We start from the raw sequence: 15,024 nt of genomic DNA, 5'->3' as shown, positions 1-15,024 counted from the left end.
TAGAGATCAATCAAGATGGTAGACTAAGAGGACATGGAGCTCACTTCCCCCCATGAACACATCAAAAAATACATCTACATGTGGAACAATTCTCATGAAAAACTAACTGAAAACTGGCAGATGGACTCCTGTACCACCAAGGCTGTAAGAAAGATACACATGGAAGGGAAGAAAAGTGATTGGGTTGGGACCTGTGCCCATGGGAGGGGACTCAGAGGAAATGGGAGATTACACAGGTGGACACCCTCTCAGGGGAGTGAGTGGTGAGAGCCATAGATAGGGCACCCCAGTCCTGGAGTCCTACAAAGGGTAGACAAGCCCCCTTGGCTGGTTGGAGGACCACTGGGACTAACGAGGCAAAAAGAAAAACAGAAAAAAAAAGAAAAACAAATTTTAAAAAATGGAAACAGTTTAAGAGATCTATAGAATAACATTAAACGTACCAACATTCACATTATAGGGATACCAAAAGACAGAAAAGGGGATCAAAAATGTATTTGAGGAAATTATGGCTGAAAACTTCCCAAACCTGAGGAAGGAAACAGATATCCAGGTAAAGGAAGCACAGAGGGTCCAAACAAGATGAACCCAAACAGGCCCACACCAAGACATATCATAACTAAAATGACAAAAGTTAAAAGTAAACAGTGAATTCTAAAGGCAGCAAGAGAACAGCAAAGTGTCATATACAAGGGAACCCCCATAAAGCTATCAGCTGATTTCTCTGCAGAAACTTTATAGGCCAGAAGGGAGTGGCATGATATATTCAAAGTGCAGAACAGGAAAAGTCTGCAACCCAGGATACTCTACCCAGAAAGATTATCATTTAGACTAGAGGGAGAGAGAAAGACCTTCTCAGACATGCAAAAACTAAGAGTTCATCAATACTAAATCTACCCTAAAAGAATTGTGAAAGGGTCTTCTCTAAATGGACAAAAAAGTAAGAATCTATAGGAAAGGGAAAATCCCACTAGGAAAAGCAAATGTATAGTAAGGACTGAAGATCAACCACTTAAGCCAATATGAAGATTAAAAGACAAAAAACTGTAAAAGCAACTATAACTACAATAAACAGTTAAGAGATAAACATGAAGATACAAAATATGACATCAAAAACACAAAATGTGGGGAGAGGGAGTAAAAAAAATGTAGATATTTTAGAATGTGTTTGACCTAAATTACTACCAGTTTAAAAAAAAAAGTAGACATAGTTATAGGTCAACAATATATAAACCTGACAGTAAACACAAATCAAAAACCTACAATAGTTACAGAGAAACTAAAAAGAAAGGAACAGAAGCATACTACTAAAGAAAATCATCAAACCACAAGGGAAGAAACAAAAAGAAATAACACAGAAAAACCTCAAAACAACTGGAAAACAAGTAATAAAATGACAATAATTACATACCTGTCAATAATTACTTTAAATGTAAATGAACTAAATGCTCCAATCAAAAGACATATGGTGGGACTTCCCTGGTGGTCCAGTGGTTAAGAATCCACCTCCCAGAAAATATTTGCAAATGAAGTAACTGACAAAGGATTAATCTCCAAAATATACAAGCAGCTCATGCAGCTCAATATCAAAAAAACAAACAACCTAATCCAAAAATGGGCAGGAGACCTAAACAGACATTTCTCCAAAGAAGATATACAGACTGCCAACAAACACATGAAAGGATGCTCAACATCACTAATCATTAGAGAAATGCAAATCAAGACTACAATGAGGTATCACCTCACACTGGTCAGAATGGCCATCATCACAAAATCTACAAACAATAAATGCTGGAGAGGGTGTGGAAGAAAAGGAACCCTCTTGCACTGTTGGCGGGAATGTAAATTGATACAGCCACTATGGAGAACAGTATGGAGGTTCCTTAAAAAACTACAAACAGAACTACCATATGATCCAGCAATCCCACTACTGGGCATATACCCTGAAAAAACCATAATTCAAAAAGAGACACGTACCACAATGTTCACTGCAGCACTATTTACAATAGCCAGGACATGGAAGCAACCTAGGTATCCACTGACAGATGAATGGATAAAGAAGATATGGCACATACATACAATGGACTATTACTCAGCCATAAAAAGAAACGAAATTGAGTTATTTGCAGTGAGGTGGATGGACCTAGAGTCTGTCATACAGAGTGAAGTAAGTCAGAAAGAGAAAAACAAATACCGTATGCTAACACATGTATATAGAATCTTTAAAAAAAAAAAATGGTTCTGATGAACCTAGGGGCAGGACAGGAATAAAGATGCAGAACAGAGTATGGACTTGAGGACATGGGGAGGGGGAAGGGTAAGCTGGGACGAAGTGAGAGAGTAGCACTGACATATATACACTACCAAATGTAAAATAGCTAGCTAGTGGGAAGCAGCCGCATAGCACAGGGAGATCAGCTCGGTGCTTTGTGACCACCTAGAGGGGTGGGATAGGGAGGGTGGGAGGGAGACGCAAGAGGGAGGGGATATGAGGATATATGTATACATATAGCTGATTCACTTTGTTATACAGCAGAAACTAACACAACATTGTAAAGCAATTATACTCCAATAAAGATGTTAAAAAAAATAAAATAAAATCATGGTAAAATATACATAACATAAAATTTACCATTAAAAAAAAAAAAGAATCCCATGGATTGCAATCAGAAAAAAAAAAAAGTTATTGTTAAAAAAAACAAGAAAGCACTTAATAAAAAAGAAGAAGAATCCACCTCCCAATGCAGGGGACGTGGGTTCGATCCCTGGTCAGGGAACTAAGATCCCGCATGCCATGGGGCAACTAGGCCTGCGTGCTGCAACTATTGAGCATGTGGGCCAAAACTAGAGAGCCCGCATGCCGCAACTACAGAGCCCATGTTCTCTGAAGCTCACACACCCAAACTAGAGAGCCTGTATGCCTCAACTACTGAGCCCATGCGCCACAACTAGAGAGAAGCCCGCACACCTCAACGAGGAGCCTGCACACTGCAGTGGAGGATCCCTCAGGCTGCAACGAAGATCCCATGTACTGCAACCAAGACCCAACGCAGCCAAAAATAAAATAAATAAATAAATATTTTTTAAAAAAAGACATATGGTGGCTGATTGGACAAAAAACCAAGACCCTTCTATCCACAAGAGACTCACTCCAGAGCTGAAGACACAAAAAGACTGATAGTGGGGGGATGGGAAAAGATACTTCATGCAAACAGAAATGACAAGAAAGTGGGGGTAGCAAAGTTCATATCAGAAAATAAACTTTAAACAAAGACTATAACAAAAGACAAAGAAAGGCATTATAAAATGATAAAGAGATCAATACAAGAAAATGATATTACACTCAACATACGTGCACCCAGGAGCACCTAAACATATAAAGCAAATACTAACAAACACAAAAGTGGAAATTGACACTAATACAATAATAGTAGGGTACTTTAAAACTCCACTTATATCAATGGACAGTCAATAATGCAAGAGCAGTCTAAAATGACATAACAGACCAGCCGGACTTAACAGATATCTACAGGACATTTACATTCAAAACCAGCATCATTAACATTCTTTTCAAGTGCACATGGAACTTTCTCCAGGATATATCACATGCTAGGCCACAAGTCTTAACAAATTTAAGAGGATAGAAATTATTTTACCAAGTATTTTTTCCAACCACAATGGTATGAAACTAGAAATTAACTACAGAAAGAAAACAAGAAAAGAGAAAACGTGCAGAGACTAAAAACATGCTACTAAAAAACCCAACAGGTCAATAAAGAAATCAAAGAGGAAATCAGAAAATACCTCAAGACAAATGAAAATGAAAACACTACACTCCAAAATCTATGGGATGCAGAAAAAGCAGTTCTAAGAGGGAAGTTTATAGCAATACAGACCTTCCCCAAGAAACAAGAAAAATCTCAAACAAACAACATAACCTACCACCTAAAAGAATTAGAAAAAGAAGAACAAACAAAGGCCAAAGTCAGCAGAAGGAAGGAAATAATAAAGCTCAGAGAGAAAATAAATAAGAAAGAGATTTAAAAAAATAGAAAAGATCAATGAAACCAAGAGCTGGTTTTTTGAAAAAAGAAAAAAAAAATTGATAAGCCTTTAGTCAGGCTCACCAAGAAGAAAAGAGAAAACCCAAATTTAAAAAAATAAGAAATGAAAAAAGGAAAAATAACAACCAACACCACAGAAATACAAAAAAAAAAAAGTAAAAGAATACTAAGAACACTTATATGCCAACAAATTGGGCAACCTAGAAGAAATGGATAAACTTCTAGACACAAAATTTGCCAAGACTGAATCAAGAAGAAACAGACACTTTGAACAAACCAATCACTAGCAGTAAAATTGAATTTGTAATAAAAAAAACTCCCAGCCAACAAAGTCCAGAACCAGACTGCTTCACAGGGGAATTCTACCAAACATATAATGAAGAGCTAATACCTACCCTTCTGAAACTATTCCAAATTATTACAGAGGATGAAACACTCCCAAATTCATTCTACAAGGCCACCATTACCCTGATACTAAAACCAAAGACACTACAAAAAAAGACAATTACAGGCCAATATCTTTGATGCATATAGATGCAAAAATCCTCACCAAAATATTAGCAAACCAAATCCAACAATATATAAAAAGGATCATACACATGATCAAGTTGGACTTATTCCAGGGACACAAGGATGGTTCAAAATATGTAAAATCAATGTGATACACCACATTAACAAAAGGAAAGACAAAAAACACATGATCATCTCAACAGACACTCAAAAAGCAATTGACAAAATTCAACATCCATTCATCATAAAAATTCTCATCAAAGTGGGTACAGAGAGAACATATCTCAACATAATAAAGACCATATGTGACAAATGCACAGCTAACATCATACTCAATGGTGAAATGCTGAAAGCCTTCCCATTAAATTAAGCATCCAAATTGGAAGGGAAGAAGTCAAACTGTTACTATTTAGAGATGACATGATACTTTATATAGAAAACCCTAGAATCTAAAACATGACACAAATGAACTTATCTACAAAACAGAAACAGACTCCTAGACACAGAGAACAGATTTGCGGTTGCCAAGGGGGGAGGGAGAGGAAGGACTGGGAGTTTGGGGTTGACAGACGCAAACTATTACATTTATAATGGATAAACAACAGGTCCTACTGTATAGCACAGGGAACTATATTCAACATCCTGTGATAAACAACAATGGAAAAGAACACAAAAAAAGAATGTCTGTATGTGTATAACTGAGTCACTTGGCTGTACAGCTGTAAATCAACTGTACCTCAATTTTTTAAAAAAATGAAGAAAACCCTAAAGTCACCACACAAAAACTATTAGAACTAATAAACGAACTCAGCAAAGTTGCAGGATACAAGATTAATATACAGAAATCTGTTGCTTTTCTCTACAATAATAATAAACTATCAGAAAGAGAAAGTAAAAAAAAAATCCCATTTGAAATTGTATCAAAAAGAATAAAATACCCAGGAATAAACTTAACCAAGAAGGTGAAAGACCTACACTCTGAAAACTCAGATGAAGGAAAGTGAAGATGATATAAAAAAATGCAAAGATACCCCTTGCTCTTCTGGAATTGGAAGAATTAATATTGTTAAAATGACCAATACCTCCCAAAGCAATCTACAGATTTAATGCAATCCCTATCAAAATACTCATGACATTTTTCACAGAAATAGAACAAACAATTCTAAAATTCATAAAGAACCACAAAAGACCACAAATTACCAAAGCAATCCTGAGGAAAAAGAACAAAGCTGGAGGTATCACCATTCCAGACTTCAGACTATACTACAAAGTTGCAGTAATCAAAACAGCAACAGCGTGTTTTGTGTCTGGCAAAACACAGACACATAGATCAACTGAACTAAACAGAGAGCCCAGAAATAAACCCACTCACCTACAATCAATTAATCTATGACAAAGGAAGCAAGAATATACAATGGAGAAAAGACAGTTTTTTCAATAAGTGGTGCTGGGAAAACTGGACAGCTACAGGTAAAACAATGAGATTAGAACATTCCCTCACACCATATACAAAAATAAACTCAAAATGGATTAAAGACCTAAATATATGACCTGAAACCATAAAACTCCTAGAAGAGAACACAGGCAGGACACTCTTTGACATAAATCATAGCAGTATTTTTTGGATCTGTCCCCTAAGGCAAAATAGAAAAAAGCAAAAATTAACAAATGGGACCTAATTAAATTTAAAAGCTTTTGCATAGCAAAGGAAGTCATCAACAAATCAAAAAGACAACCTATGTAATCGGAGAAATTATTTGCAAATAATGCAACCAACAAGGGGTTAATATCCAAAACGTACAAACAGCTCATATAACTCATTATCAAAAAAGCAAACAATACAATCAAAAAATGGGCAGAAGACCTGAAAAGACATTTTTCCAAAGAAGGCATACAGATGGCTAACAGGCACATGAAAAGATGCTCAACATCGCTAGTTACTACAGAAATGCAAATCAAAACAACGGTGAGATATCACCTCACACCTGTCAGAATGGCTATCAGCAAAAAGACAACAAAAACTAAATGTTGGCGAGGATGTGGAGAAAAGGGAACCCTAATACACTGTTGGTGGAAACGTAAACTGGTGCAGCCACTACGGAAAACAGTATGGAGGTTCTTCAAAAAACTAAAAATAGAACTACCATATGATCCAGCAATTCCACTCCTGGGTATATAATATATCCAGAAAAGATGAAAACACTAATTTGAAAAGATACATGCACCTGATTGTTCCTAGCAGCACTATTTACAATTGCCAAGACATGGAAGCAACCCAAGTGCCCGTCAACAGACGAATGAATAAAGATGATATGTATATATATATGATAAAAGAGTACTCCACCATAGAAAAGAATGAAATTCTGCCATTTGCAGCATCATGGATGGACCTAGAGAATATTATGCTTAGTGAAATTAGGCAGAGAAAGATAAATACTGTGTGATATCACTTACATGTAGAATCTAAAATATAAAACAAAAAAATGAGTACAGCAAAACAGAAACAGACTCACAGATATAGAAAACAAACTAATGGTTACCAGTGAAGAGAGGAAAGGGGCGAGGGGCAAGATAGGGGTATAGGATTAAGAGATACAAACTACTATGTATAAAATAAATAAGCAACAAGGATATACTGCATAGCACAAGGAATTATAGCTATTACCTTTTCATAACTTTTATTGGAATATAATCTGAAAAAATACTGAATCACTATGCTGTGCACCTGAAAACAGTACAATATTGTAAATCAACTATACTTCAATTTTTAAAAAGTACTGAAAACCCAAATAAATAAACAAACAAACATAGTGAAGAGCTACCACAATTACACAGTTTTCAAAATACAATGGTAGGTCCATTTCAAAATTACTTTTTAAGGTACATTAAGTGTTTTCTTCCTTCCTTAAGTTATTCTTCTGGTTCACTCAAGGTTATTTTCCCAACCAATTCTACTCCTGTAACCACTGAAGTCTCATCCCAAATTCTTACTCTATTCATTTTCTGCCAGTATCAAACAGTAAAGAATAAAAGCACTCCAGGACCTGGAATTTGGCACTAATACTAGGGAATTTTCAATACTTACTGCCCTTACCCACGTTGTTTGTTGTTTTTGTGAGGGCGGGGTTGCAGAGGGCGCTCCTCAACATCCATCTAGAACTGGATGGATGAATCTTCTTTTATTAGTGTGGTGCTCTACTCTCTGAACCCTCAGTTACACCACTGCTATACATATTTATCACCTCCAGTAAACACAAACTCTGACTGATTTTTAATATCAATTTCTCTGTAATCCCTATAAAATTCAAATCTTGACAACTAAGAAAACAGCATATTTACCCTATATTGTGACTAAACTCAAACAGGTAAAGCCATTTTTTAAGAGCTTACACACGGATTTTGAATTAAACCTAGATAGCATGTCATCTCTTGAGCTCTGAAAGCAGTGTTTTTAACCTTTTTTTTTTTAATAATCCATATTCTCTTCTGATAAACATAAATATCTCCTGCCTACTGTTAACATTATTATCCAATATAAACTATTATAATATTGAACACAATCTTTTTCAAACCACACAACATTCCAGGATTCTGATACCTGTCCTGATTGAGAATCATTGTATTGAATCTGAAGACTTATTACCAACTTTTAAAAGTAGCATATTTGTATATGCTTTCAATGAGCTATAACTACATGTGGGGAAAAACATAAATGGAGATAATATAAAAAGAATCAACTTACACATATAACATGTTTGTATCCAAGTCAATGCAAACAACATCTTGTGGTGGGTCATGAAGATCAAAATACCTTGAGTCAACTCCAACTATAAATGGTAAAGGTGCACTAAGCACTGCTGCCAGTGAAAGAGGACAAAGGGGAATATATGGGCATTGCCACTGAAATGGAAAGATCATCTGGGAAAAAAAGTTTTAAAAAATTAACCAAGTTTTAAATTTGCAATGAGAATTAGTAATTAACTAATACTACTGAAAGGGACCATTACAGAGCAGTTAAGTCTAGTTTCATTCCAAAAACTAAATGACTATAAAACACTGCTAGGCAATACTATGAACCAATGTGATTAAAATCTTCAAGAATGACAATGATCATAAGCACAATTAAAATGCTAACAGCTCTTTGCATGTTAATCCTTCTAATGCCTATAGAAAATCCACATTCCCATTTTATGGAGAAAGTGAAAGAGGAGAAAACATTGCCCAAAATTTTATAAAACAAACTCATGATCTTTAACTCTGATGCATTTCATTCATCTGTTAATTTTCAAGATAACCTTTGACTAAAATCCAACTAAGAACACCAAGAACTAAAAAAATTTAAATGATTCTCTTGGGAACAGTAACAGTCAACTAAAAATTTCAACAAAAAAAATTTCATAACTGCCCAAATAAACATAATATTATCCAACTTCAGTGAATCTTGGTATCTTAAAAATATTAGTCAATATAAAACATACCTCAACAATCTTTACCAGCTTTCCTTTATAAAGCTCTACCTTAATTGTATCAATGTGTTCTTTTTAAAAAAGGAAAAAAGACAAGTTTTGATAAGTAAAAAAAAAAAAAAATTAAAATTTTAATAATCAACTAATATTAAAATTTTAATCATTGATGACAAAATCTTTCCTCTACTACAAAAATCCTTGCTATATTTCAAGATCTAGTTCAATTCTTACCTTACCCATCATTACTCACCCCAAATAATTACCTATAGCATTAACTACCTCTGCCAGTTATTCCAGATGGTTATACAGAATTGGAATTCTGTCTTCAATCATTTATTTACTTTCTAGTAATTGAGCACTTAATATGTACCAAGAACTGTTCTAGATGGTGGGGCTGTAACAGTGAATGAAACAAAGATCCCTGCCCTCATGAAATGTACTGTGTAGCATAAGAGCCAGCAAACTTTTTCTGTAAAAGATAAAGAATATTTTATGCCTTGCAAGCCATATTGTCTCTGTCACAAATACTCAACTCTGTCTTCATGTATGAAAGCAGTCATAGGCATTATGTAAATAAATGGCCTATGTTCCAGTAAAACTTTATTTACAAAAACAAGTGGCAGCCAGGATTTGACTCACAGGCCATAGTTTGCCAACACCTGGTCTAGCAGGAAGAGAGAAAACAAAAAGAAGACATGATAAATAAAATATATACCATGTGAGAGAGTGCTAAGTGCTACGAAAAAAAGAAAAAGTAAAGCCAAGTAAAGGCGATTAGAGTTTAGAACATGAGAGAGGAGAGAGGGAAAGCAGGCTGTATTATTAAATAGGCCAAACAGGGTAGGCTTCATTAAGAAAGTGACACTGAGCTGAAACTTGAAGGAGGTGAGGGTTTTAGTCAAGGGGATATCTAGGAGAAGAGCGCTTCGAAGAAAAGGAACAGCTAGAGCAAAGGCCTTAAGGTGTGGGGACTGCCTAGTATGCGCCAGGGGTAGCAAAGAGGCCAGCGCGGCTGGAGCAGAGTGAGCAAGAGGGAGAGAAGTAGAAAATGGAATCAGAGAGCAGAGGGATAGAACTACTCGCAAAGGACCTTGCAAGGACTCCAGATTTCCTCCAGTGAAAACTGACTATCTACCATTCAACAAAAGGTACGTTACACCTCAAACTACATGAGAAATTTCAGAATAAAACTACTGGACAACAAAATATGACACCCTTGTCTTCACCTTTGACTTTTGCAGCACAATCATAAATAATGTCAATTTTACAAGAATACTCATTGGTTCCATCAATTTTTGCTATGGGGCTCCATTAACTCTTCAATATTCTTTGATATTCAAATCACTCTCTTTTTGAGGAATTTAACCTGTCACGATTCTTTTCAATTTTCTCCTCTTTAAATGGTAATTTGCCTTACTATCAAATCCTCATTTATCAATAGTTTTGCAAGCAATTCAGGCTGTTCTCCAACATCGGTTACATAAATTTCATGCAATCTTGCATTTTAATAAGATTTCCAATTTCACATTGCAAGAGACTGGGCCACAGAGATTCAGACAGAGGGGCATGGATAACCCCTAAAGTTTTATAGGAAGAAATACTTGAGTGGGAACTTTCTAAAACTGGTCAGTTCATTAACAAATATTTTCATGTTATAACAACTTTTGCTTTTACATGCAACTGTGGAGGCTTGGAAAATTAGTACATAATTAGGACCTTTGCCCCCCCATAAGCCATCTCAAATGGTTATTACTGTTTTCAGTCCTAGCAGCATTTCTCTGACCAGATTAATATCTTGGAGACATACCCCATTTGTTGATTTAACAAGTATTTATTGAGTGTTTACTCCATGCTATTTAACTGTGATAAATGCTGAGGACACAGGAGTAAAAAAGAGACCTAAAAAAGATCCTTACTTCCATGAGAGTAAAATGGGGAAGGGAAGAGAGGAGAGTCAGCTATTTTAAATTAAACAAATAATGGAAAATAGAGTTAGAGAAATGGAACATCCAAAATTCTATATTATGACCTATAAAGCCCTACATGATCAGACCTCCTTCTAATTGCAATGGGAAGCCATCAAGAGGTTTTAAAACAGGACTTAACTTTTATTTATGCTTTTCACAACAGCTAAACATTTGTACATTATCCAATTTCACAATCACCTAGATTTTCCTATACATTACTGGCTCACAATGATTAAAAGTTAAAATTGGGAGAAATTAGTCATGTAATTCATGTAAACAATTTTAGGGCAGCTGAAATTGACCAGAGCTTCTCATTTAACACAGTAAGCTTCATTCACAAGTTCTATTATTATGTAATCATATAGATTCTCTGAAGAACTCTAAAATATGAAAAATTAGAAGTTGAAATTTTCTCTCAATAGAAATCACTTTTTTTCCTTTATATTTAGTATTTCTCTTTGACACCCTACTACATTTATGTTAAACATTTAGTGGTAATTTCAAAGTTTTGGTTGAAGGAAATTTCCCTTTAGAGTAAAAATTCTCTGTCAAGAATTCTGCACTAAAAAGAAAATTCTATACTTACAGCTACAACAGCTTCAGCTACTCCAGTCAACACAGCTGGCCTAAGAGAATGCAGCAAAATCTTGCTCTCAAGTAAAACAAAGAGCAGCAGTGTTGCACAATTCTCAGGACCCAGATTCATTAACAAGGTGCTAAAGTTGGCTCCACTAGAAAAGGAGAGAAAAAGAGGTGATTATGAACTATTTCACCAAAAGGTGCTAAGATTTGCTTATTAAATTATTTCCTAAATACTAATAAATTGAGAATCTAATATTAATTTCAAGTCCTGATTTAGTCATCACTGAAAAGTAGCAAATTTAATAAGATGGTATAACAGAATGATTCAAACTCATCCTTTGGTAACAAGGGCGTTTATCAGGAAAGATTTTCCTAAAGAACAGCCATTTGAGCTGAGCTCTAAAGAAAGAAGGTAGGGGTTGGTGGGGAGACAACATTTGCAAAGGTCCTGAAGCAAGGAAAAGCAACTGTCATGTTCAAGAAACTGAAATAAACCTATTGTGACTAAAGCATATTAAAGGAAGGGATGAAAACAACAAGAGATTATGCCCCAAATAAAAATATTTGCATTCTCCAACCATTTTATATTTGCATTCTCAAAAGGACACACTGGCTGAAGTGTGGATAAAAAACTGAAAGACAAGAGCAAAAGACTGCCAATTAAGAGGCTCATAATGAAGTAGTCCAGGTAAAAGATCATGCTAGCCTGGACTAGTGATGCAGAAGAGAAGCCAATAGATTCAAGACATTTTAGGAGGTAAAATCAGTTCACCTTGAACATTCAGTAATGAACTGGATATGCGGAGGGGAGATGAGAGGAAAAGGGAGGTATTCCCTACATTCAATCTTGCAACTTTCTTTAAGTGTTCCATTTTTAAAATGCTGAATGGCCCCAGCTATCAAAGTTAGAAACATTAAGGCTATTCTTAGTTTGTAAAGATAACACAACTCTATTATACTAACCCTTAAAATATTTTAAAAGCATTCTGCTCCAAGTGAACAAATGTTTTATTTTATATACCATTAATTACCTTAGTGGTAAAGGTGTAGAAACTGGTTGTGATAATATTAACGCATCATGGACTGACAGCTTAAAAAAAGAAAAAAAAATGATAAATTAACCAAGCCAATTTTGAAACCTAAATATTTAGATCAAGGGTAAAATGGAAAATAGTTTAATAGGCAGACTGATACAGTTTTGGAAACATGTACTAAAATATAAAACAATAGCTGTTATTTACTTAGAAGTATATACTTCTTTAAAATTAAATGGTTAATTGAACTGAATTTTGATTCAGTTAATTGATTAAAATACAGCTGTTTAAAAATTACGGAATAACTGCTTTTTAAAAGCCTCCAATTTATTTACTCTCTATTTGGCAATTGCTTAATGTATATTCATACTTGCTGAACTGAAATACATTCAAGATTAACAATATTTGACTAACACATATAATGTTAATAACCATCTTAGAAAAAAATGTTTAAATAGCTTGCCTCTATAGATCAGTCTGCAAACTGTTATTGGTCCAGGAAGAAATAGTATATACATAGAGAGAAAGCGATTTAGAAATTTTCATGGCACTCTGACACTGCTATCATATCCAAGTACATTATCAGTGAACTCATGTCTCTGGACAGGGTATAGACCTGTTCACGTCTATACTGATCTCATATGGTAAGCTGCTTATGTCACAAGCTATATACTTATATAGGTCTGCCACTGACTGGAAATAAAAAGAAACTGGTCCTTTAACAACACTATTATAGACTGCTTCACTTCCGCCTTCCAACCATAACCAATTTCACATTTGATATTTATTAGTCACTCGAATGTTAAAAACACGCCCTCAACATAATTTTGGGTTTTACGTTATTAAAGTCGGCTACATAAAGGCCACACATGAACCAATGATGATGTCATGAACCAAGTATTGTAATTATTCCAATTCTGTATACCCAAAATTCAAAAAAACAGTACAAAAGAATATTAGCTAAAGATATAAAATACAGAAAATTCAAGGACTTCATGGATGCAGCTTGCTCCGCCTCATACCAAAAGGGCCATAGCATCCACACTGCAATGACTGGAATGAACATATGCAGCACTCCCTTCAAACATACTCTTTTTTATTACCTGTACCAGGATTCTTGGTCTTTGTGGTGAAGGAAAAGGGATGTTTTGCATAAAATGTGAGATGTGCCTAGAAAAAAATTTTGAAATAAAGATAATTACTTTTCTAAAATGCTTCATGGATTTTAACAGATCTTAAATACCACTATTTATCATCCTGGACCTGACAAAGCCACTTACCTAAAACTTAAGCTAAATAAATAAATAAATTTACTTAGTGTAAATAAATGTACTCATTCCACTCTGAGTGGAATGCAACTTCTAAAATGCAAAATGTATTTCCTGATTAAAAGTCCAGATTAATATAGCCTATTATCACCAGGAAAATAAGAATAACATGAATATAGTTTTCATGAAAGAAGCTAACATTTATTGCCCTGGTTATCAGTACCAGTATGGGAGCAACTAACTGTGATATAATGAACCAAAACTAATACAGAATTCAATCTAATAATATTAATTACATTAATATAGTTCTTACACTATAACTTTGGGCAAATCACTTGTCCTATTTCTCCACCTATACATAATAACTCAAGTTTTTCCAAAGTTTTGAGCTCTTAGGAGCCACTAAATGCAAAGTATTACTTCAACTGAAAAAAAAAGAATTGATGATATACACTGATTTTTTTTTCACAGATTTCATAGAACCTTAGTTTTTCAAAAGGCTGCTAACTTATCATTAACATTAAATTTACTCCAATCAATTTTAAGTTAATCTGACAGCTGAAAGTTAAATCTAGAATTATGAACCATTAGACTGTCATTCCAGCAATACAACAAGAAAGCTGAAACCATATTGCTATACCAAATTTTGATGTGTTTATGCATAGTACTTTTACTATTTTATAAAGTTGATTTTTGAGCAGCATTACTTTAAAACCTACAGGTAACTGGCCCCCTCTTATCCACTAAACTAGTATGCTTCACTGATAATCTTTTTTGCTATAATGTGAAATTTTGCAAAGTTTAAGAAAAATCTGTTTACACACAGTATAACACATTTCCACCAAAGCTCTTGACTTGCTTTGTTAGCAGGATACATGAGTTATTTACTATAATAAACAACTCAACGTGCCACTAGAAGTCAGAAAAGATGTGGTTTTAAAAAGACAGTGGTTCCACATCTGTTTTTCTTGCTTACAAAACATTTCCATGATGAAGAGAATTACAAATCAAAGGGAAAGCATGTAGAGTTCTATCGATGCTAAAACCAAAACCTTACTTTTAACATCAATTAATCAATTAACACCATTAATTTCTACATCAGTTTAGAGACGTTTAACTTGCAATGGTCATTT

General features: G+C 34.7%; 1 protein-coding gene and 1 pseudogene across 11 annotated transcripts in view; one reads left to right on the top strand and one right to left on the bottom strand.

The window, feature by feature from the left end:
* The window catches only part of DENND4C (DENN domain containing 4C), a 130,496-nt gene that overhangs the window by 64,239 nt on the left and 51,233 nt on the right, over positions 1 to 15,024 (bottom strand). For 9 of the 10 annotated variants that reach the window (XR_014265408.1, XM_082467981.1, XM_082467984.1 and 6 more), the window contains 4 exons: positions 13,727 to 13,793; positions 12,621 to 12,679; positions 11,594 to 11,738; positions 8,317 to 8,492 (listed from right to left, as the gene is read on the bottom strand). Coding sequence is in view for 9 of the 10 variants with exons in the window: in XM_082467981.1 (XP_082324107.1) it covers positions 8,317 to 8,492; positions 11,594 to 11,738; positions 12,621 to 12,679; positions 13,727 to 13,793 (447 nt within the window). In the remaining variant the exon portion in view is untranslated. The remainder of the gene's footprint in view (positions 1 to 8,316; positions 8,493 to 11,593; positions 11,739 to 12,620; positions 12,680 to 13,726; positions 13,794 to 15,024) is intronic. The other variant, XM_082467986.1, reaches the window with a different exon arrangement.
* The window catches only part of LOC309663710 (cytochrome c oxidase subunit 6B1 pseudogene), a 523,800-nt pseudogene that overhangs the window by 473,873 nt on the left and 34,903 nt on the right, over positions 1 to 15,024 (top strand). The window lies entirely within an intron of this gene.

The sequence above is a fragment of the Balaenoptera physalus genome, assembly GCF_965194825.1.
Source record: "Balaenoptera physalus genome assembly, chromosome: 7".
Taxonomy (NCBI): domain Eukaryota; kingdom Metazoa; phylum Chordata; class Mammalia; order Artiodactyla; family Balaenopteridae; genus Balaenoptera; species Balaenoptera physalus.
The sequence above is the reverse complement of the archived record's forward strand: the minus strand, read 5'-3'. Positions and strand labels throughout refer to the sequence as shown.